General features: G+C 34.9%; 2 protein-coding genes across 2 annotated transcripts; one reads left to right on the forward strand and one right to left on the reverse strand.

The window, feature by feature from the left end:
• Positions 1–4,042: 4,042 nt before the first annotated feature.
• si:ch211-153b23.4 (Grp1_Fun34_YaaH and SUA5 domain-containing protein) lies at positions 4,043–11,738 on the reverse strand. The gene is made up of 9 exons (XM_007228479.4): positions 11,641–11,738; positions 10,767–10,880; positions 7,958–9,634; positions 7,731–7,830; positions 7,299–7,447; positions 6,766–6,878; positions 6,557–6,646; positions 4,971–5,093; positions 4,043–4,854 (listed from the first exon to the last, which is right to left on the reverse strand). The coding sequence occupies exons 1-9, from the start codon at positions 11,705–11,707 to the stop codon at positions 4,636–4,638; spliced, it is 2,652 nt and encodes an 883-aa protein (XP_007228541.3). The 5' UTR covers positions 11,708–11,738; the 3' UTR covers positions 4,043–4,635.
• Positions 11,739–13,098: 1,360 nt separating this feature from the next.
• On the forward strand, positions 13,099–19,082 carry si:ch211-153b23.5 (uncharacterized protein LOC321177 homolog). The gene is made up of 5 exons (XM_015601850.3): positions 13,099–13,214; positions 14,649–14,761; positions 15,799–15,970; positions 16,070–16,271; positions 18,640–19,082. Exons 2-5 carry the CDS (start codon positions 14,654–14,656, stop codon positions 18,830–18,832), a joined length of 675 nt encoding a protein of 224 aa, XP_015457336.3. The 5' UTR covers positions 13,099–13,214; positions 14,649–14,653; the 3' UTR covers positions 18,833–19,082.
• Positions 19,083–21,792: the final 2,710 nt, after the last annotated feature.

Here is a 21,792-nt window from a genome sequence, read left to right on the forward strand (position 1 = left end):
TTTATAATCTTTTTTTTAAACCTATTATATCACTTATTATTAGGAAAAAAATTCAGGAACATTTAGAAAGTAAGTTCTATTTATAGTTTTTAATTCTAGAAAATTGTTTAGTTTTTTTTAATAACTTGAAAATTAAAAACCCAATTTAAATATATATATAGAAATATTTCTACTTGTTTATGGAAATATAATAGCCCATTTAAGTTGGCACTTTTCATTCATCTGTCAGCTTAAAAACTAAATAATAAGCAGGTTTATTTCACCACTATAATAAAAAAAGTTAAATTGTATAGAAAATGAAAAAAATATAAATATATAAATATGTGTATAAAAAAATGGTGTTTAAAATGTATTAGAAATAAAATGTGAATTACATTAAACAAAACATAAAACTATCTACTGTATAATAACTTAGCAATAGTAACACTTGCTAAGAATACACTCATGATTCATGATACAATATAAATCATGGTAATAAATATTAATAAAAATATTTTTTCATTCATAGTCCTGTTAGTTATTCAGAAATAATTAACTTGTAATATTTAAACGTGTTTCTTGCAAAATGTTAAATTGAAAAAAAAAAAGATATATTTCAGATTTGTACATTTGTATATCATTTTGCATATGTTATTTTAAATTAAAATAGCTTTAGTAAATTATGATGCTCTTTATTGTAGTGCACATTTTGTTTCACATTTTTATTTCACATGCCAAGTCAATACTAGCAGGTCAATAAATACAGAAAATGTATAAACATATAAACATGTGTGAATCGCCCAATTATATAAATGGACTAGATATTCCCTACATATCACAGTTAGTAATAGCTCCACCCTAATTACACATGAACATTCTTGTATTATTATTTTATTTATTGTCTGCTGTACTTTATAGTCTATCTGTTACTTCGTAATGTGAAATAAACCAGTCAGTGTGCCAGTTATCATTCCCGTTAAGAACCAGGTGAGCTCTGACTTTGGCCTGCTCGTATCTTAACAGCGTGACACTTTTGTGCGTGTCAGCAGAGAAAACAATGTAAAGACACACCAGCAGCTCATTTAAGGGATTAGTAATGTTATTTTGTTCTTTATTCTGTTTATTGTTGAGTTAGTCGGGTTTGTGCTCTGCAGTGCGTCCGTGTGTATGTGTTGAACCTTTAACTCTGACGAGTGACTGTTGTCAGGGTTTTAATCGGGCAGTGGAGCACCTGTGAGTTTTCCACACCATGCTTTCAGACTACCACACACATCAGTGTAGATTTATTACTAAATTCTGACGCTATTTAAATTTGAAAATAGATTTTTAACGGGGTGTAAGATAGCAATGAATCACAGGGCACCTTGCACAGGGTGTACAATAGAGCCCTGTTTGTTTGTTTGTTTGTTTTGTAGCGTTTGTTAATAGATGTGAAGGAATGAGGAATGGTGGGTAATATAAAGGAATTTCCTTCATAAAACACACCTTTTCTCTCATGACATTAATTATAGTATATTATTATTATTATACTTTACTATTTTTAAAAGCTTCCTCTTTATAAGCAGTTTCACCATATCTTCACGTCACCCTGAGCCGTGGTGAGGGATTTTCACCACTTACTCATGCAGTGTGTATGAATAACATTTCTTTTTCTGCAGACATATTAAATCGTGCCATTTTTAGCTTCCAAACTGATGAGTTTTCCATGGTAAGAACTGTCAGATGAAATCAGAAACAAAAGTCTGCATCTAAGTTTCCTGTTTGTTTGATTGTCCGATAAACTTAAGTATCGAGTTTCCTTAAAGCCCCACTAGGTAGGATTTCCTTGATTTTTGATCTTTTTAAGGAAGTAAAATTACAGCTTGAAACTCACTGCAGCGCTGCATTGAGGTGTAATAGGAGGAAAAGCAGTGCTCTCGTCTCTGTGCCGGAGCTCCTCTGAGCTCAAACCAGACTCTGTAAGTTTTCCGACCAACACTCGCGAGAACTGCGACCTGCTTTCCGACCTTTAGTTCTAACAGTTCTACAAGGACTACTGGTTCATTCTTTACAAACTAACATACAGACACTCTGGCAGAAGCTGGAGAGAGACCGGATATGTCTGTGAAACATTTATTACACTCTACAACTGTAGGGGGAGCCCACGAGCACAAAATCTCAATCCTACCTAGTGGCACTTTAAGGGAAGCTCATTTTAACAGGTATTAAACAGCGAATGCATAAAACTCTCAAATCCTAAATCAATGACACTCAATAGGTCAGAAAAAGCTAAAATGAAGCAATTCTAGTGTACAGGAAATCACTAGCACTACACCTCTGCAGTAGTCCTGCGTCATTCTGTAGACCTCAGATGCCCATATATGGAGTTCTGTGTCTAAGCTGAATTTCTCAATAGATGCAATGAATTAGCTTTTTTTAAAACTCACAAAAAATTACATAAAAACAAATATTTAAATAATGTAAATATGTTCAGAACCCAGTACATTTTATTCTGTGTATATTTTCCTTTTGAACATCACTGAATCCTCTGAATTACGAAATAAAATATAAACTAAATGGTGCTGATTGCAAAATTATGACATGATTGCAGTGGTCTCACATTCAGCTCAACACACTCACTTATTATGTAAAGATATTAAATAATTAGTTTACTGTGCTATAAAGCACCTACATTTGGAGCTGGAACTGTTTAGTAATGTGATATGAGACCATAAACAACAATAAAAACAACAATTATAACTATCATATAGGAGCCAAAGACAAGACAGACAAAATAAAATAAAATAAAATAAAAAGAAGGGTTTATTGGATGAGGACTTTAACAGATTAGAGTAGTCAAAGGCAGGCAGAGCAAGAAGCATAATGGCATCATACCACAGTGTTTTTATGCAGGAGGTCCAAAACTAAGCAATAGGGCAAGGAAAATGGATAGTCGATACACAGAAATGGGTTAAAACCAAAATAAACTAACAAACAAGGGCTAAGCTAAAGACTAATCAAAAATGGCAAAAAGGGTCAAAAACACAAAAGAAACACTAGGCAGAAGAGCTATGTAAAATAGATTAAATACCGGTCCAGAAGTAATAGAATATGAGTGCTATTTACGTTTACAGAGTCCAGGTGTGTGCAATCAGTAGGAGGGAGAAGCGGAACGCCGATGAGTCATGTGACCCGGCATGTCCGGAGAGTTAAGTGCAGGTGTATCATGGGAAATGGAGTTAGTTTCTGGAGCATTAGAGTCCATGGCAGGCAGACAGATAGTGACAGGGCTGACATTTTTAATGTATTTACCTACATTTATTTACATTTATTTCTCGTAAATGATCTGCAGAAGCTCTGCGCCATTAAAATAGCAATCAGACAAAAACTCAAATTAAAGCCAAAATAGATTATTTTATGACATCAAAAGCAATGTTACAGAAAGACTGTTTGATGTTTTGTTGTGTCATAGTTTAAATGTTATTTTATTATTTTATTTCATTAAGAGATACATACATGCTGAGTGTTGTAAGATAAAATAGTTCATAGAGAAAACCTTTCTTTTCTAGATTTATTATTATTTTCTGCACTAGATATTAAAATAAAAGGTCTATATAAATTCACTGTTGGTCCAGATGGTAAATAAAATGACAATAGTAGTCTTTTTAGACATTATATAAATAAAAATGATATATTATGTATATTATGTAGACATTATACATATCATCACACTTTACCTTTTACATGGGGCTCATATGGGTGGAATGTGGGCTAGGTGGATTAATACTGGACTTTATACTGGGATCCATCAAAACAACCCATCTTAATCCTCATTGGTTCCCCTGTTTAACCCCTCCTGGTCTCCTCATCACCAACCCTGATGGTTCTATCCTCCTTCATTTATGGACAAAAAAAAATCTTCTGTGTCTCAGTTGGAAAACCCATACATCCCCCACATGTTCATGTTACTTATGTTCTTATTTATATACTGTAATTAAATTATAAACACACTGCAAATACACTGCAAAATCTCTTATATCACTACTGAAATGTGTTTTCATACAGGATGTGAATGCATTTAATCTTAAATTTAATATATTCTCAGCTTTATTAGGCATGAAATACATGTAAAAATAAATAACGTACAACATACAGAACATATAAATTAAACCTGGGCCATTAAAGTGCACAACAAAAAAGAAATACAAATCCTACACTGATTCCAACATTGCATTTTCGCATTATTGCATTATGGCCCTTTTTTTGATTGGGTTATTTAAAAAAAAAAGTATTAAACAATTTGGCAGCATTTACAAATATTACAAATATAAGGGTTGTGTAGGTTCACTGGTGGTTTCGGATTAAAAATAAAATGCTTAAAATTGTTTATAGACATTGTAGACATTAATATACACTTTTATATAGATATTTATATACAGACACACTGATATACACTGATTTCAATTTTGCATGATGCCAATATAGGCCTGCTTTTGGTTAAATTATACTATATTATGTACATTACAGTGTTTTACAATGCTAATAATTTAATGTAAATAATAGAGATGCAGATTTACTATACACTTTAATCGTAATGACTTTGATGTTTTTAAATCAGTTATAATTTTACATTTGGCATATTTATCATTACTGTTTTTGATTTGAATTCATCCTGATTTAAAGCGATTCTTCTTCACTGTCTTCATGGTGGTGCTGACTGAGCTCCAGCGAGCTCAGCGACTCCGCGGGGGTTTGCTGGCTTAAGCCTGAGTCTGTTTCAGGATCTCTTATTATTTGTGTTAATTCAGTCTGATTTTCTGTGAAATCTCCCTCAAAAGCTTCGTTCACCTGCCCGTGCCGATGCCTCATCTGTATCTCCTCGAAGATCTGAAGAACCTGAAGAAGATTAAAGAGCCAAAGTTCAGAACAGACGTTTATTTTGTGTGAAAACACTAAAAAACACACTGAAGAACACTGTTAATTAAGTTTTTATTCAGATCAGTGAGCATTACCTTAGACTTGGGTATCAGACCAACCCTGAAAAAGCCAATCTGGCCACTGTCCACCTTCGTACAGTCCACCACAGTGGAGGCGATGTTCTCAGGTGAAGGCCCATCACACAGAACGCCATTCACCTATACAAACAAATAAATAAAATAAAATAAATCACACTGTAAAAAAGTGTATTCGAGCAGTAGCTGAAGGAATGCAATATTTTAAATGAGAACAAAATAAGGTACAAATAAATTGCTCTACTTCATGCATGAATTTGTAACGCGTGAGCAGAAGGGAGGCGGACGTTTGAGCGGGTAAGACATAACTTTAATAAATAACAAATAAACAAGTAAACAAAACAGGGGAATAACGAATATAAATATGTGCATAAACAAACAGGGAAAACCAACACAGAGCTAAGCTAAACAGATAAGAACAAAACAAGGTTAGGGAATATATACAACGGATAAATACGTAAATATATAAAAAATAAACAAAGAAACAAACAGGCGAAAAACGTGACTAGAAATAAACAAGAACGAGTAAATACAGAAACATGAAATAAACAAACGTGACGTGGCGTGGCAAAACAATAGCAAATAGCGTGATGAGACAAACAAACGTGGGAAGGTGCAAAGACCGACAGCAAACGTAGACTAACAAGTACTATTTATACTAAACATGAAACAATGAACACCTGGGGAAACAGGTAACGAGGGGCGGAGCTACAAATTACACACACGTAATGGAAAAGTACAAGAGAAACACACTAGGAAATGGGGAAAACACAGGAAAACATAGCGAGGGCGTAACAGAATTAAGTAATTGTAAATTAAATACCACATCAATTTGGGAACACTTAACCTGATAGGATCAAACTACACTGAAAAAAATGATTTACTTAATTTATTTTTGCTGAATCAATCCTTTCTTTTAGTATCCTTTACTTAATTAATGCAAACTGTGAACCCTCCTCCGTTTGACCCAGTACATGTTTATTATCCAAATTATCCTAACTAACAATATATTGTAAATATATATCATTACTAAATCCTTTACTATTAATTCTACCAATATTTAATATTAAATATATATATATATATATTTATATGTTCAAACTTTTTTTAATGTTTTACTGCTTTATTAATTTTGAAAGACCAACATATAAAACACATATAATAACATTTGTTATTTGTGCAATTTTGTTTGAGTTTTAGTTTTTGCAAATATGTGAGATAAACCATTTTTATATTATATGTTGATTAAACTAATTAAGGCAAGCTGAAGAAGTTTCATACTGAAAAAAAATACTTTAACTATTTTTTCCTAGATCTTTAAACTTTAAAACGGGTTAATTTGACCCAGAACAGAACAGGAGGACTAACTTATAAACAATCAGATAATGGTTGAGCTGACTTGAGGTGACTCTGTTTATTCAACTTGTTTACTTGATTAAACTTAATAAAATTATGTGTTACCAATTGAAGGAGTTCATTTAAGTTCGTTCAACAATTCTCATTTTTTAGTGCATTTTTATTATTATGTTGTATCCAGTGTTTAATTAAGATAAATGACTGACTTCTTTATTACTGCAGGAAGTTACCTTGTCACCCAGCTTGGCGTACACCTGGTTATGATGAGTCGTGTCGGCCTCACCTGTCGGGTTGGCTGATGTAACAGCAATAGGGCCGACCTTTTACATACAGGAAAACAGGAACAAAACAATAACAATCATATAACAATGATTACAGATGATGAATACCATAGATACATAATTAGATACCACATAGCAACAAACCCGAAACAGCATACCAGGCTAATTAGGTGTGTCGCAACAGTGCAGTCTGGGATTCTGATGGCTATGCTCTGCGGCGTGCCGATGTATTTCGATGAATCAGCCAAACCGAAGAATTCCATCCACGGAGCTGAAGAGCAGAGCGAGATTTCACAATATATTCACAAAACGGTAAAATACATTTAAAATAAGATTCATATTTGCTGTGTTACAGAGAGTGATGACCACTGTACACAGCTGAGGTGGGAGATAATGCCCTAAAATAATATTACAATATAATTTCAGGGTACAATATTCCTGATGATATGAAAAAAAAAAAAACACTGAAAAATATATTTTTATTACATTTAAGATTGAAGATATTGTTGGTATGTCCCTAGTCTGATATTTCCTGCTGTAATTGTTCTATACCTATGTCATGTCGGTGTGTCTTTGGTCTCGTGAGGGTTGTTAGGGTTTGTAATCGGTCAGTGGCGCACCTGTATTTTCCACCTCCTGCTTTGTGCAGGGTGTACAATAAGGCCCATTTTTTATGATACAATAAACCCACCTCTAGGAATGACCATGCTGATTGATGAGGGCCAAGCAGCTTCCATGAAGTCCCAGAGCACTGGATTAATCTGTGATCTGACCGGTTCTAACTGCTTAAGGGAGGAGATCCATAATGACATGGGGCGTTCCTGAGCCTGCTTCTTCACCCTGTGTACAGATAATTACACAATATTAGCTTTATCCTCCAAAAACAACATACAAAAACATAATTTGAATATAAAATTCAAATTACTGGGTCATAATCAGAATACTGTGATTTTGGTGTCTCATAACTTCAAATAACATCAGATTTTTTTATATGTTATTTAAACTATTAAACTATACTGCACCCACACACAGCAAGTCATATTGATATTGACCCTTCTGTTCATTTTATTTTTTGGATATTTTTTATCCATTACTCCATTAGTAAGAGAACTTAAGATCTTACTTATAGGCTTTCTCAACAGCTTCTGGACGATTGCAAGCCGCCACCAGCACATAGACTGTGTCAGTGGGCATCCCGCATATTCCTCCATTCTTCATGATGTCTACAAACACATTAAATATACCAGATACATGATTAGGATGTATGCTAACCGCTACAGCTACAATATTTCAGTACAATTAATATTAAAATTTCTGTCTCAATAACATCCTCAGTGATGAGCATCTCACCTGCAATCTGATGCACAGATGTGGCTTTCCTCGCCGGAAGATGAGGACAGCTGTCTCTTCCTCCACCGAATCCCCTCAACTTGATCAATGGATCACCAAAAGGAAGCTGTGGCGTCTCGAAGACGGTGTTGAACAGGTTGGCCAGGAAAAAGTAGAAGCTAACCAAGCCGAAGATGATGGTGACGCCAATATCGTAGCCGTAGGGCAGGGCGTCCACTGCGTCCAGCAAGAAGCTAATGAGGATGAGCTCAAAGGTGAGGGCGTAGATAAACCAAGCTAAATTGAGGAACATGGCTCCTATCGTTACTAGAACATTGAAAAGCATGAAGCTAATGATTCCTACTGATACTTGGAAGCCGCGGACGTCGCCGTAGAGTCCGCCGAAGCGCGTCAGGCCCCAAACCGTCCACATGAATCCGTAGAGGATGAAGGCCGTGCTCTCTAGGGTTTTACCTCGAGCGTAGGCCACTGATCCACACAGCAACTGGAGGACACCACCTGAAACCACGGCCCAGGGCAAAATCAGAACCGTTAAAGGGTTCTGACCCGCTGTACTAGCGGTAATGGCGAAAGCTGCCAGAACACTACAGCCATGAGCTAACACCTCAGCATCCGCGTATTTGGAGTAACCCAAATACGGCGCATGCATATCTTTGTCTTGAGAACGAAGGGTGAATTTACCACCTCGGCTCAGAAGATTCTTGAGAAGACCATCGCCTGTCGGTATCTTCTTTTGAGCACCCTTGTTGTAGAGAGTTACCATGAGCATGATGGCGGATGCCACAAATATGGCAGCTTCCACACCTTGAGTTCCCCCCTGGAAAAAGCCTCTGGGTTGGGCGGCGATTGCGATGCAGTACGCTACGAAGAAAAGGCCGTAGAAAACATCGAGTAAACTTCTCTGAACGCTAAACACAGCCAACACGAAGAAGAGTATTGCGAAAACCGTAGGAAAGGGTACTGGAGAATAGGGTTCTTGATGTGTCAAGTCCTTCACCAGCGCACTATACCCTTCAGAAAACTTCAATATGGCCGTGAAGCCGTAGAAGGTGGCAGCCAGGATGTCCATAGACCTATAGGAAAGGACACACACCCCTAACTGGAAGACTCCAGCTGTCCACAGCCATGGAACGTGACCCACGAACAGCTGAGGAACCACGCCAAGCAACGGACAAGCCAGAACGCTAGCCGACAACAAGTTCATCACCAAACCCACCGGAACCACATCGTTAGCCTCCTGACCCTGCGCTACCTTAGAGTTCACCTTATTCTTCAGACCCATGCCTGGAAGCTGAAGCTTACCGCGGGTGATATAGAACAACAAGCGTCCGCTCCCGAAGTAAGCGCCAACGAAACACACCAGCAGGTAACAGGCGGCGGTGGCCGACTGGCCGAAAGCTGCATCGGCCAGACCGGCGATCTGATGGGCGCATGCCAAGCAAATAGCCAGAGCAATAAAGGAGTAGACCACCTCTCTCTGGAGAACCGCCACTATACAGATAATAAACAGAGCTAAAGTAAACGCAGCAAGACCTGGAACCAGCGCATTCCTCAACCCCTCTACTATTACAGCCTCGCCCTCCAGGATATAAATCAGCCCTGAGCCACACCACAGCGCCGACACTGTCAGACACAGACTGACGAAGATGAAGCTGTTGGATAAACTCCGACGCACTCCTGAAACAATAAAAAGACAGGAGAAGTTCTGTTTAGAAGAGAAATGGAAAAAGAAGAACAGAGAGGCTGAAGCACTGTAGAAAACAACTATGTATTGGATACACTGCAGATTTTGCAAGTTTTCCCACCTACAAATAATGGAAAGGTAGGTTCACTTCAACTACAAAAAATAATTAATTAATTTGTATTTTATTGCATGAAATAAGTATTTGATAGCTATCAACCTCTTTCCCTCACTCAAGAGTCAAACTCCATCAGAGCTGAAGGAGGAAGAAGCCTTAGGAGAAACCTGATTTTAAAAAGCAAAAAAGAGCATTGAAGATGAGCCTTGGCTGGGTCCTCCAGCATGACAATGACCCAAAACACACAGCCAGTGCAACTAAGGTGTGGTTGAACCTATGATAAAAATTATAGATCTCTCCATTCTTTGTAGGTGGGAAAAAAGAGCAATACTTGCTATTATATACCTTAAAAAAACTTACTACCCCCATGTGCCTTACGACAATGGCAAACAATTCAAAATGTAAAAAAAAATTAGAAGTGCTTTCCTTACTTTCCATGTACTGTATAACAAACCCATGTACTGTATAATCAAACTAGCCTGTCATGATAGATGTTATTGTTGTTGTTGTAAAATTTACAGACATCGATAATCATCATAATTGTTTCTAACCTCTATACAAAAAATATGTTTAAGAATGAAACTTTTTCTTAAAACCTTTTTCTTAAAACCTGAGAAATTAGTCAATTTTATTCAAAAATTCTTAAGGAAGAAATCTTAACTTAAATGCTTCAGACACCTGTTTCCTTCTGTCACTATAAACTATTTACACACAGTAAGATTCTCTAAAAAAGCACATTTCATATCAAACCAAATGGAGTTACACTGTTTACATTTTAACCATTTAAAAATGTCAGGTCAACAATTGGTGGATTTATCCTGTTTTAAATTAACTTAGCTACAAAAATATCCACATTTAAATTTGCATTTAGGAAAAAAATAGTACTAACAAATTATGATCATTTCTAAATATTTCCTGTTCCTTTATTATGTCTTTCTTTGATTCTGCATCAGTATAAGTGTACTGTAGATAAATACACGTCACAGGTGTTTAAGGTGCGCTCCTCTTACCTGCATAAGCCAGCAAGGCTGAGATGATGAGGAGCAGGACCCCCAGAGATGTGTATGGGATCAGGGGTTTAGCAGAAGAGCTGCCATAGTTATTCACCAGAAGCAGCAAAGAGCCTGTTTTACAGAACAGAGATTATATTTTATTATACAGATTCATATTTAATACACACTGAGAAGCGTTTACTCATCTCAATTTAAATCACATGAAACGCTCACTTCTGTCTGATGGCTATGGAGAACATTAAAGCGCCCTCTACGGGTTTAAAAGTGTAATGAACTGATTTAGCATCAGTTAATACAGATCTGCGCAGCACACATTTACTTTAAGAATGAATAAATAAGTAAAAAATAAAATAAATAAAAATAATATATATATATATATTTTTGTAAAAAAAAACACTTTGTTAAGAATCTTACATAGTAAAGTCAACTGTGAAAAAACAATATGTACATGATAATTGCTTATTAACAAAATAAATAGATACTACTACTACTACTAATAATAAAAATTATAATAATACTAATAATAATGCATTATTTAACCACATAAAAAGAAATGCATTATTTTGTACGCATACAAAAATATATAATAACAATGATAAAGAAAGAAAAAAAATAAACATCTCTAAAACATTTATTTTAATCAAAACACAGTATATTACAAGAAACAAATGAAATAGCAAATACATTTAATTTGTGTGAAAAACTAAAAAGAAGAGTATAAAATAATAATTAATTTATTATTTTTTTAATTATATTTATTTATAAAAAAGCTTTAAAAAGTAGAAATATGTTTTTTTCTTTAATTCATGTATGTTTTAATGATATAATATAATATAATATAATATAATAAAAGTCCCGGTTGGTAACTCACCGCCGGAGATGCCGAGCACCGCCACGGAGATGTGCAGAGACTCGGGGTCAGACTGAGCCGCTGCCATACCGACACCGCGCTGATTCACCGCGCGCGCTCCGCTTTATACACCGCCGTTACGTCACATCCCGGAGCGTCTCCGCCTCCCAGCAGCTCACCGGAGATCCTGCAGGTTTTACATTACAGAAGTTTCTCCTCAGCTCGAGTTTCCGACCAGCCAGACCTGAAGAGGAGTCCAATAATAATGAATAAGCTTTATTGCATCATCTGATGAATCATGAGTGTGAATCTTCCTCTGGTGAAGAGAATTATGGTGTAATTCATCCATAAATAACTCAGGCATGAGTTAAATCATCAGCCTGGACCAAAAAAAGAAAAAAAAAGAAAAACATCACCATGAATAAGCTACAGAACTCCAACCTTAAGACTTTCTGAGAAAAGTACTAGGATTATTCAGTCTATCTTTCTATATTTAAAAAAATGTCCACAATCTCTAATTTTAATGTCTGAACATTTTTAATAATTGAAATTATTACAAGTTCATTCTCTGATTCTAAAAGTATCTATTTGTCTGTCTGTATGTCTGTCTCTAAATGCAATGCCTATAAAAGCTGATATGTTTTACGTAGTTTTGGGATTTAAAAAAGTTCATCTAAAATATATATTTAAATAAAACATATTTTATTTTATTATTTTTTTTAATAGTTTTAAATGATTCAGGAAGTATGTTGTAACATATTTTCAGATTTAACAATGTTTTTGCAATTATCCCAAATATAATGATTATTAAACCACCAATATAATGAATATATAGGCATATATTTTTCTGTATTCTGTAGTGTATTACAAAATGCATGCCAAACAACAATTGCTATACACCAAGGAAATATATCTCTCTAAGCATTAATTTGTACATTTTACACACTCTACTTTTTCATATGGTATTAACATTACATGTACAGTAAAACAAACAACTCGGAAGGGAATTAGGTTCACTCATCATTTTGAATATAAAATAAAATGTAAAAATGCTTAAGTATTGCATTGTGTACTTGGCAGCCCCCAGGTTCCTCAGGTTCCTCAGGGTTATCTATCACCGCCGCTGTAATGATATCAAATGTCGGCACATTTTTTTTTATACGCTGCCTTTAAAGAGCATGACAAAGCAAAAACCAGAGACAATGAGAACGCTGTTTCCCATGTTGCCAAGGCCAGATTAACACACTGTGCTGGGGCTAATAGTTAATAAAACACTAGAATCAATATTGGTGGTGTAGACACATTATTGTTATTACTGGCCTTAATCTCTCTGAGTAAACGGCAGCAGTTATATCTGCTTTCTTCCTTCTTGGCAGCTCTGGTGTGGAAGTCCCGCGTCCAGGAGGGGTGTGTCTCCACTGGTTTAACTGGCTCTGGGGGAGGAACCTCAGCTCTGAGGGAGTATATAAGATCTGACGCTCTGCTTTAGAGCTGTGGAGAGACTCTTCCTACAGTCCTATAGTCCTGTAGTCCTGTAGTCCTGCTCTGCTTCAGACTCCTTCTCCTCAACCCGTCTCCTCACACTTACTACTGAGGTGAGTCATCATTTCCAGATAACTGAGTTTCTAACTGTGGTTTTAAGTAAAATGAGTAGAATAAAAAAACAGCGTTGCTCTTTTAATGGGAGAATGCTGTGTTTTATTTACTAATACTGTAGATATTATAGTTATAGACACTGTAGGGCTGTAATTTAATATAGTCTATACTGTATATCATCGCTGTCCAATAAAAAAAAACACTTATCTCCATTTTTGTTGATTTTTAGTTTACCACATAATTTGAAAAGACACACTGTCCTTTACTCTGTGCCAAAGTTTCTTGATGAACGGACCAATAGAAACTCTTCAAAATGACCTGGAATAAACTCTTTTCACATTGACTTCCATTGGAAGTTTACAAGGTTTTTTTTCTCTTTCCTGTAAAATGTAAGTGTTTTTTTCATCGGACAGCGGCGATATATATACTAGTGCATCTAAAAAAAAAACGTATGGCACTTAATGCATCACTTCACTCTGCTGACAACTTTTATGGAGATGCGGATTTCATTTTCCAGCAGGACTTGGCACACTGCCCACACTACACACTATGGAAAGTAGCAATAGGTCTTATATAATATTAACATTTTTTAAACACAGATTTTTGTGTTTTTTGTGTGTGATACATCTATATAAATATAATATATGAGTTTCACATTTTGAACTGAATTACTGAAATACATTTTTTAACTTTTCAATGATATTCAAATTTTATGAGATGCATTTTTTTGAGTTTATATACAGTATATATTGAAATTGAATTATTATCCAGCTCTACAGTGTCTATAACTATAATATCTACAGTATTAGAGAACAAGAACTCACCACTCCCCCATTGAAAGAGCAATTCTGGTTCTTTTATTTTACTCAGAATATATAGAACAATATACAGAACAATAGATGCTTTTCAAACAAACGTCCAATAAGTCACTGCCCCATTATGTTCACTATAAGAAGTTTTACAGTAATTAATTGGCTTTAATTGCTGTTTAATTAATGTCATATCAGATTTTCTTTCATTTCAAGCGAAATTCATTCGTTCTCACTGATACTGATGAAATGTTGTATTTATAGTTTGTTTTTCACCATCTGCGCGCTCTATGTGTGTGTTCTCTACTGAACCATATTTAAATAAAGTACCTAGAGACGGAGGTGTTTACCTGGCCGTTACCTGGGAAAAGCTCCCCGGAGACGGGCAGCTCGGTTTGAATATTTAATCAGGTGAAATGCTATGTCCTGTTGTTTACCTCTGTCACATCTCATCTCATTTCTGGCTTGGTGTGAAGAATTCTCAGCTGCGTATGAAGCAGATAAAACATAGAATAAATAGAATTACGTTATAAAACGTTGTGAACTGAATGATATTGGAATTCTGTAATGATGCATTCTGTAGATGGTGATGTTATCATCAGTGTATTTGGGTTTATTTCTCAGGTAAAATGGTGAAGCGCGTCGCTCTCATCCTCGCTGGCTGTGGAGTCTACGATGGGACTGAGATCCACGAGGCTTCGGCCATCCTGGTCCACCTTAGCCGAGCTGGAGCCAAGGTAAAGTCTCATAAACTCAATGAAAATACAATAAAAACATACAAAACACATATTTTGTGTATAATATTTGAAAATATGATACGGGAGAGTGAGGTAAACTGAGTCAATGGCTAGGTTAAACCTTCACTTGTATCTGGACATTATTTTTGTCATTATTTGGATTTTTTGTCATGTACTCACTATAAATTTAGTGACAAAATATATATTTTTAGGCATGTTAGGTATAATTAAATTATATTATATTAACCCTTTAAGATCCTGCAGCCATTAAAATTCACATAATGTGCTTTTGTTCTCATGTATTCTTGTACTTAATGCAGAATGCATCAAAATAGACATTTATCGACCAATCAAACAGGATATTAGCCCAAATATTGATTTCTGAACTTTTAAAATTATTATGAACTTGTTTTCTTTGCATTATTTGAGGTCTGAAAGCTCTGCAGCTTTTTTTCTTTCAGTCATTTCTCATTTTCTGTAAATAAATGCTCTAAATGAGAATATTTTTATTTGTAATTTGGGAGAAATGTTGTCTGTAGTTTATAGAATAAAACAACAATGTTCATTTTACTCCAACATAAACCTATAAATAGCAAAATCAGAGAAACTGATTCAGAAACTGAAGTGCTCTCTTCATTATATATATATTTATTTATTTTTCTTATCGTGTGCTTAGCGCGGTTAGCCGTTAATGCTAATACTGCTCCAGTCTCAAGTCTCGGTGCTGGAGAACTAAACTATAATGCTGTTTTTCAGCGGAGTGGCTTTACTGCTCCTTAATACCGGACTGGTAAAATTCATACATAGGGAGCACTGGATTATAAGGCACACTAATGATTGTTGGGAAAATTAAACTATTTTAAATGCACCTTATAGTTATATTACCTCCTTTATCCTGGTCCTGTATTGCTAATGTACCTCTTTATTGTAAGTCGCTTTGGACAAAATCGTCCACTAAATGCTATATAATATAATGACTAAATGGCGCTAAGAAATTATTAGAATTCTAACTTTATCACCCCACTTTTCCATCGCAGGTCCAGATGTTCGCCCCCAATGTTGAGATGATGCACGTGGTGAATCACTGTGAGGGAAAACCGTCGACTGAAAAGCGTAACGTGATGCACGAGAGCGCTCGTATCGCTCGCGGAGACGTTTCTGACCTGGCCAAGCTGAACGTAGCCGACTTCGACGTGCTCATCATTCCAGGTCTGTTTAACAGCCAGTGTTTAGTTATTATTGGTGTCAGAAAATGCAATGCAAAATGTAATGCAAAGTAATAAATGAGCTCTTATCTGCTCTGTGCAGGAGGGTTTGGAGCAGCTAAGAACCTCAGTGACTGGGCCACCAAGGGGAAGGAGTACTCAGTGAAGCCTCAGGTGGAGAAGATCATCAAGAGCTTCCACCAGGCCGGGAAACCCATCGCCATGTGCTGCATCGCTCCGGTGCTCGCAGCCAAGGCCATCCCAGGCTGTGAGATCACTGTGGGCCACGACTGCGAGTGTGAGAAGTGAGTATAAGAGATATATTTACGTTTACTTTTAATAATAAATGTACCTGATTGGTTATTAGCTTGATTGGCTGGTATCTTTATGTGCTAGATAATGTGCAGTGTATGTTACATGGAGTAGCATTGTATAGACTTTAACTAATGGAAACTAAATTATACATACAATGTGAAAAAAATATAGAATGACATGAAAAATGCATCATGATTAAAACATTTTTAAATAATAATTCATAAATAATTTTAATAACTACACTCAGATAAAAAACTAAAACGAAAGATGAAAAAAAAAACATATTTTGGTCAAAATCTCTGCCTATCTGTCAGTAAATCACCCAGAAAACAATGAGCAATGTAATAAAATGTGATTATAATTCCAATTGGTATCACTATGAAATAAGACTTCTTTGTAAAGTGTTTATAAATAGTTTATAATAGTTTCTAAATAAGTTTATTAATGATTTATTAAATTCTGTTAATAACTTTATTTATTTAACTATAATAACATGTTAAATGAATAAACTGACTTATTATTAATAAGTATAAATAATAAACTGATATATAAACTGATATATTTTTGTATTACCTATGCTAAAAACATTGTTTTTATTTCTACTTATGTTTTGTTATTAAGTACTTGTTAATGTTTACAAGTGTTACAAATTAATGTGTAATCCTTAATAAACTCCTTTATAAGCTGTTTATAAACCCTTTATAAAGGAGCCTTATTTTAAAGTGGTAACAAATTACAATATCTCTATATTTTTGCATACATTCCATTTGAGCCTTATCTTTCTTTAGTATCAGCATTTTAATGCAAACAGAGAGAGAGAGAGAGAGAGAGAGAGAGAGAGAGAGAGAGAGAGAGAAAGAAAAAGAGAGAGAGACTGAGAAATAAAAACTGATAAAGGAGGCAGGTGTTGCTTATCAAATAATATAGATATACAAAAAATGCCCTATGTGTGTGTGTTTGTTCAGAAGTGTGGGAAAATGCTTAATCATCATTGTTAGCTTAATGCTAACGAATGCTTTAAAAGGCTAGCAGATGCAGTAGAGATAATGTCTCACCTAATTATTAATTGACATTACTTTTTTTTTATCTAATGTCTTAATAATGTCTTAACTTGTGTCAATTAATTATTTGTTGAGACATTACTTAACAATTTACCATTTACTGAGGTTTATTACTGTTGTAAGTACTGTTACTTGTGAGTCATATTGTATTATGTTACACAGTCATATTTTTTCTGGGCAGTATTATGAATTATATGGATCCTACCATTGATACCATTGGTTGGAGTGATTTGCATACTGTCACATGGCTTAATCACCTGATACTAAGGAAAGTATGTGCATCTGTAGTGTGTAATCTGTAAGTGGAGCCTGAGGAGACGCTGTTGAGACTGAATATTCATTAAAAACACCAATAGGCAAATTTACTGTATGTAAAATATTGTATTTCTTATAATGCATAATTTGAGTCATAATTTACACATGCATTTACAACAAGCTGAGTTCAGATACAGATTTGAATAAGCTTGGGGAACACTGTTGTAGTAGAGTAATATTACAGCATTTTTTTACACAAATATTGACAGCATGATATTGGAAAAAAAATATTTTTATATATATAAAAAAAATCTGTGCTATATATTGCAATATGAAAGATGGAAATAAATGTTCATAAGAAGTGATATTGTTAATGTAATGATCTTAATAATGATATTAAGTAGTATTATCAGCCTCATCACATCACTTCCTCAAAGTTAGCGTAGTGCAGTTATTAGCATAACGACTTTGTATATTAAATGCATGAATATGCATAAATAAATATGCAAATTTAATATGCAATTAAATTCAATAAATTAAACCTGCTTTCCATTGTTCTTTATTATTCTAAAATAAAATGCCAGATCAAGGAACTGTAAAACTGTAAATATAATGTAGATCATATATAAATATATAATATATGAATAAATATATTTCAGATCTAGACCATGCCCACTTCCAGTTCAAATCCGAAAACAGAGCCAGTGACTAATGCAGTCATTAGCATTGCATTATATTTAAAATTTACGCTGCTACTATGATTTGGAAATCGCTGGTTCGAATCCCGGTCATGCAGCTTGCCATCAGCTGTCGATGCCCTGAGAGAGCACACACAATTGGTCTTGCTCTCTCTGGGTGGGTACAGTAGATGGCAGTATTACCCCTCATCACTCCTAGGGTGATGTGGATCAGCACAAAGCTGCATCTGTGAGCTGCTGTATCAGAACCGAGTCGTTGGAGAATCCTAATAAGTTGACCTTGTAAATTTGAGAGAAAATGGGATAAAAATACTGATCTTCTTTCGCTCCTGTCGTCTCTTCAGGTGGCCGAACGCTGCAGTAGCGAAGTCCATGGAGGAGCTGGGCTGTAAGCATGTGAATAAAAACGTGGAGGAAGTTCACGTGGATAAAAAGAACAAACTGGTCACGACCAGCGCCTTCATGTGCAACGCTCAGCTACATGAGATCCACGATGGGCTCGGGGTCATGGTCACAGAAGTTCTGAAACTGGCTTGATTTGAGCTTTAATCTTTGATCTTTGATCTTTGTATTGATGTTCAGGTATAATTTTTGATGTGTCCAATAATTACATATTGTCTTTTTTTGTTCTAATTGTTAAGATGGTATTTATTTGTGTTTTTTAGACACTTCATCATAAAATCCATCATGTTATTCTCACATTTGACCACCTACTGTATGAATTTGTGTGAATTTGTGTGTGTCTTTTGTGATAAATCTTCTCAATAAAATGACATTTCTATCATCACTAATGTATAGTTGTCTTTTATTCCTTCTTTATTATTTAATTTGCATCTGGAGAAGTTTGTTTTTAAAATAATTTTTAAAGCTTAATTAGCTCATTCTCTATTTTGTTACTTTCCAAAGAAAAACAACAATTTTCCAGTGAAAAACAAAGTCTCAGCAAAGATAGCAGCAGAATTTACATGCGCTTTATAGGAAAGCTGGTAAAAATTCAAATCCGTTTTACTATCAAATTACCAGTTTCAGTTTAAAAACAACACTAGTTAAAACAAAGTGTTGTACATAGATAAATATAGAAAGAATCATAAAACAAACCCTGAAACAATAAGACAAGATAAAATATAAAACAGTAAAAAGTGATGAATAAAACAAATAAAACAGTAAAAATTGGTTTTAACCTCCTGAGACCCAGACTTTTGCTTAGTGTGTATTTAAAATGTATCCTAGCTATTTAAGATTAGTAGGACCTACCAAATATAACAAACTAAATTTTGTCTTTTTACAGGAAATCGTTTTTGAAAAAAAAAAAAAAAACTATGTCCTTATATGGGGACAGTAGTAAAACGATTAAAAATGATCCTTGCCATTTGGGATCAGAAGGACCCAACTCTACAGTAAGTAAAATTAACTAGTTTTAAAAATAAAATTCAATGAGAATTGTTATTTGGACCATTTATCTGCCTGGACTGGCTGTAAAAAACGTTTGATTGGGATTCCCGCTTTTTTTTTGTTTTTAATCAATTGAGTATAATGTTGTTACGTGAACACTAGTTGCAATGGGCAGTATCTCTATATGAGGCCAAAGGGTCAAGGTTTAAAAAAAAAATATTATAATAATTTATTATCATGGTGCAGAGAAGCAGAAATGTAATGTCCACTTATGAGGACGTAGGGTCTCAAGAGGTTAAGACTAGTTTTAAAAACAGACAGTGAATAGGGCCGCCTAATGTGTAAATTTACGGAGCAGCAGTCGAAAAAGCTCTGAGCGGTCATGGTTAGTGACTATGTCTATTATATTTATATAACAGTTATAAATGTGTTTTTTTTATGTTAGCATGGATGTCATATTAGCAATACAGCCATTAGAGGGCCGTTCAGATTTGAATGGGGCAACTGAACATATAAATTCCAAAAAAAAGGGTAAATTTGGAATAAATAAGGAAAAGGAAAGAAAAATGGACTTATAGAAATACTCCAAAATGACTTAGAATACAATACTGGAAATTAGGAATTTTCTTTGTTACTATTTTGTGATCTTGAATAGGATGGTAAACATTACAATAATTAATATTTTCTCCCCAACCCACAACCATTGGCACCCAGGGAGGGAAAAACACCTTATAGTGATTCTCTGAGAAAGTCAGTAATCCTCTAAACATTATTTGACCAGGTACAGGGCAGTTAATATCTCTAAATAAATTTGATCAACATTAGGAAGTTAAATTAGAATTTGCGAGTCTAGAGGGACAGAACTTTGGGTTGGAGTTCAGGCGGCTTCTGCTTCGAGTTCTCTGATAAGTGCAGAAAAGACTGAGATATGCTACAGGAAGGAGTTTAAGGAAGGAAGCAGAGAGATTAAATTTAGAGGAGGAGGAGAAGGAGGGGCCTTGAAAGGAGGAGGGGCTTGAATGTTTCTTAGCCATATTTCTCCTCCCAGTTATTTCATAACTCTAATAAAAAGCAGCTACTTCTCTCCAGAGAATGCCCTGCATCAGTATCTAGAGCAAACAGATAATGTAAATGTTAGGATTGTAATTATAAGTTCATTTATAATAATTAGATAATATTACATCTTTGGAACCGAACACCTGCTAGTCGATTGTGTAATAGTGCTGTTAGTAATGTTAGTAATGTTAATGTGATGTTGCATAAGGCATAAAAGAGAAGAGAATTCATATTATTTTTAGTCTTGTTATGTTTTTCCTGTATAGTTTATAACGTAAGAATGCTAATAGGTGCTTGGTTAATTTGCAAATGCTAATTTTACCTGTAAAAAAGTTTATTTTGTCAATTTTTTTATTACAGTAATACAAGTTCTTTAACCCATATGTTTTCTAAAGGTCAAAAACCACCCCCACCATGTTTAACAGCAATGAATTGAATCTAAAGCAACACAGCAACTGAAAATGACTGTGCTGGCCAGCTTCAAACTATGAAGAGAGAGCAAGGCCAATTAACTCTCTCAGACTCCGGCTGCTGATGCCGTATAACACGAATGTTTAAAAGTGATGTAGTAATTACATATACATTTTTTTTTTAGAAATTGCCCAATACCTAGAAGTTCTTACTTTCTAATAATTTACAAAATATGTCCATGCAGTCCTGGTTTAATATCTATATCATAGTGATATCGTTCCCCACAACTTGCTATTTAACTACATTAGAAAAAAGTCAATAATACACACATGGATTTGGTTCAAATCCCGGTCATGCAGCTTGCCATCAGCTGCCGGAGCCCCGAGAGAGCACAGTTGGCCTTGCTCTCTCTGGGTGGGTACAGTAGATGGTGCTCTTTCCCCTCATCACTCTTAAAGTGAAGTTGATCAGCACAAGGCAATAAATAAAAGTATAATGAAATCAAAATGTGCTTTATTAAGACTTTTAGACATTTTTTAGACAAGTAAGGAAAATAACAGATTTCCCAGAAAATGGAAAAATGGTCAATATATGTTTTTTTTATTATTAAAATGCCTCAATTCATCCATGAAGCAACC

This window comes from Astyanax mexicanus, chromosome 10 (assembly GCF_023375975.1).
Source record: "Astyanax mexicanus isolate ESR-SI-001 chromosome 10, AstMex3_surface, whole genome shotgun sequence".
Classification (NCBI taxonomy): domain Eukaryota; kingdom Metazoa; phylum Chordata; class Actinopteri; order Characiformes; family Acestrorhamphidae; genus Astyanax; species Astyanax mexicanus.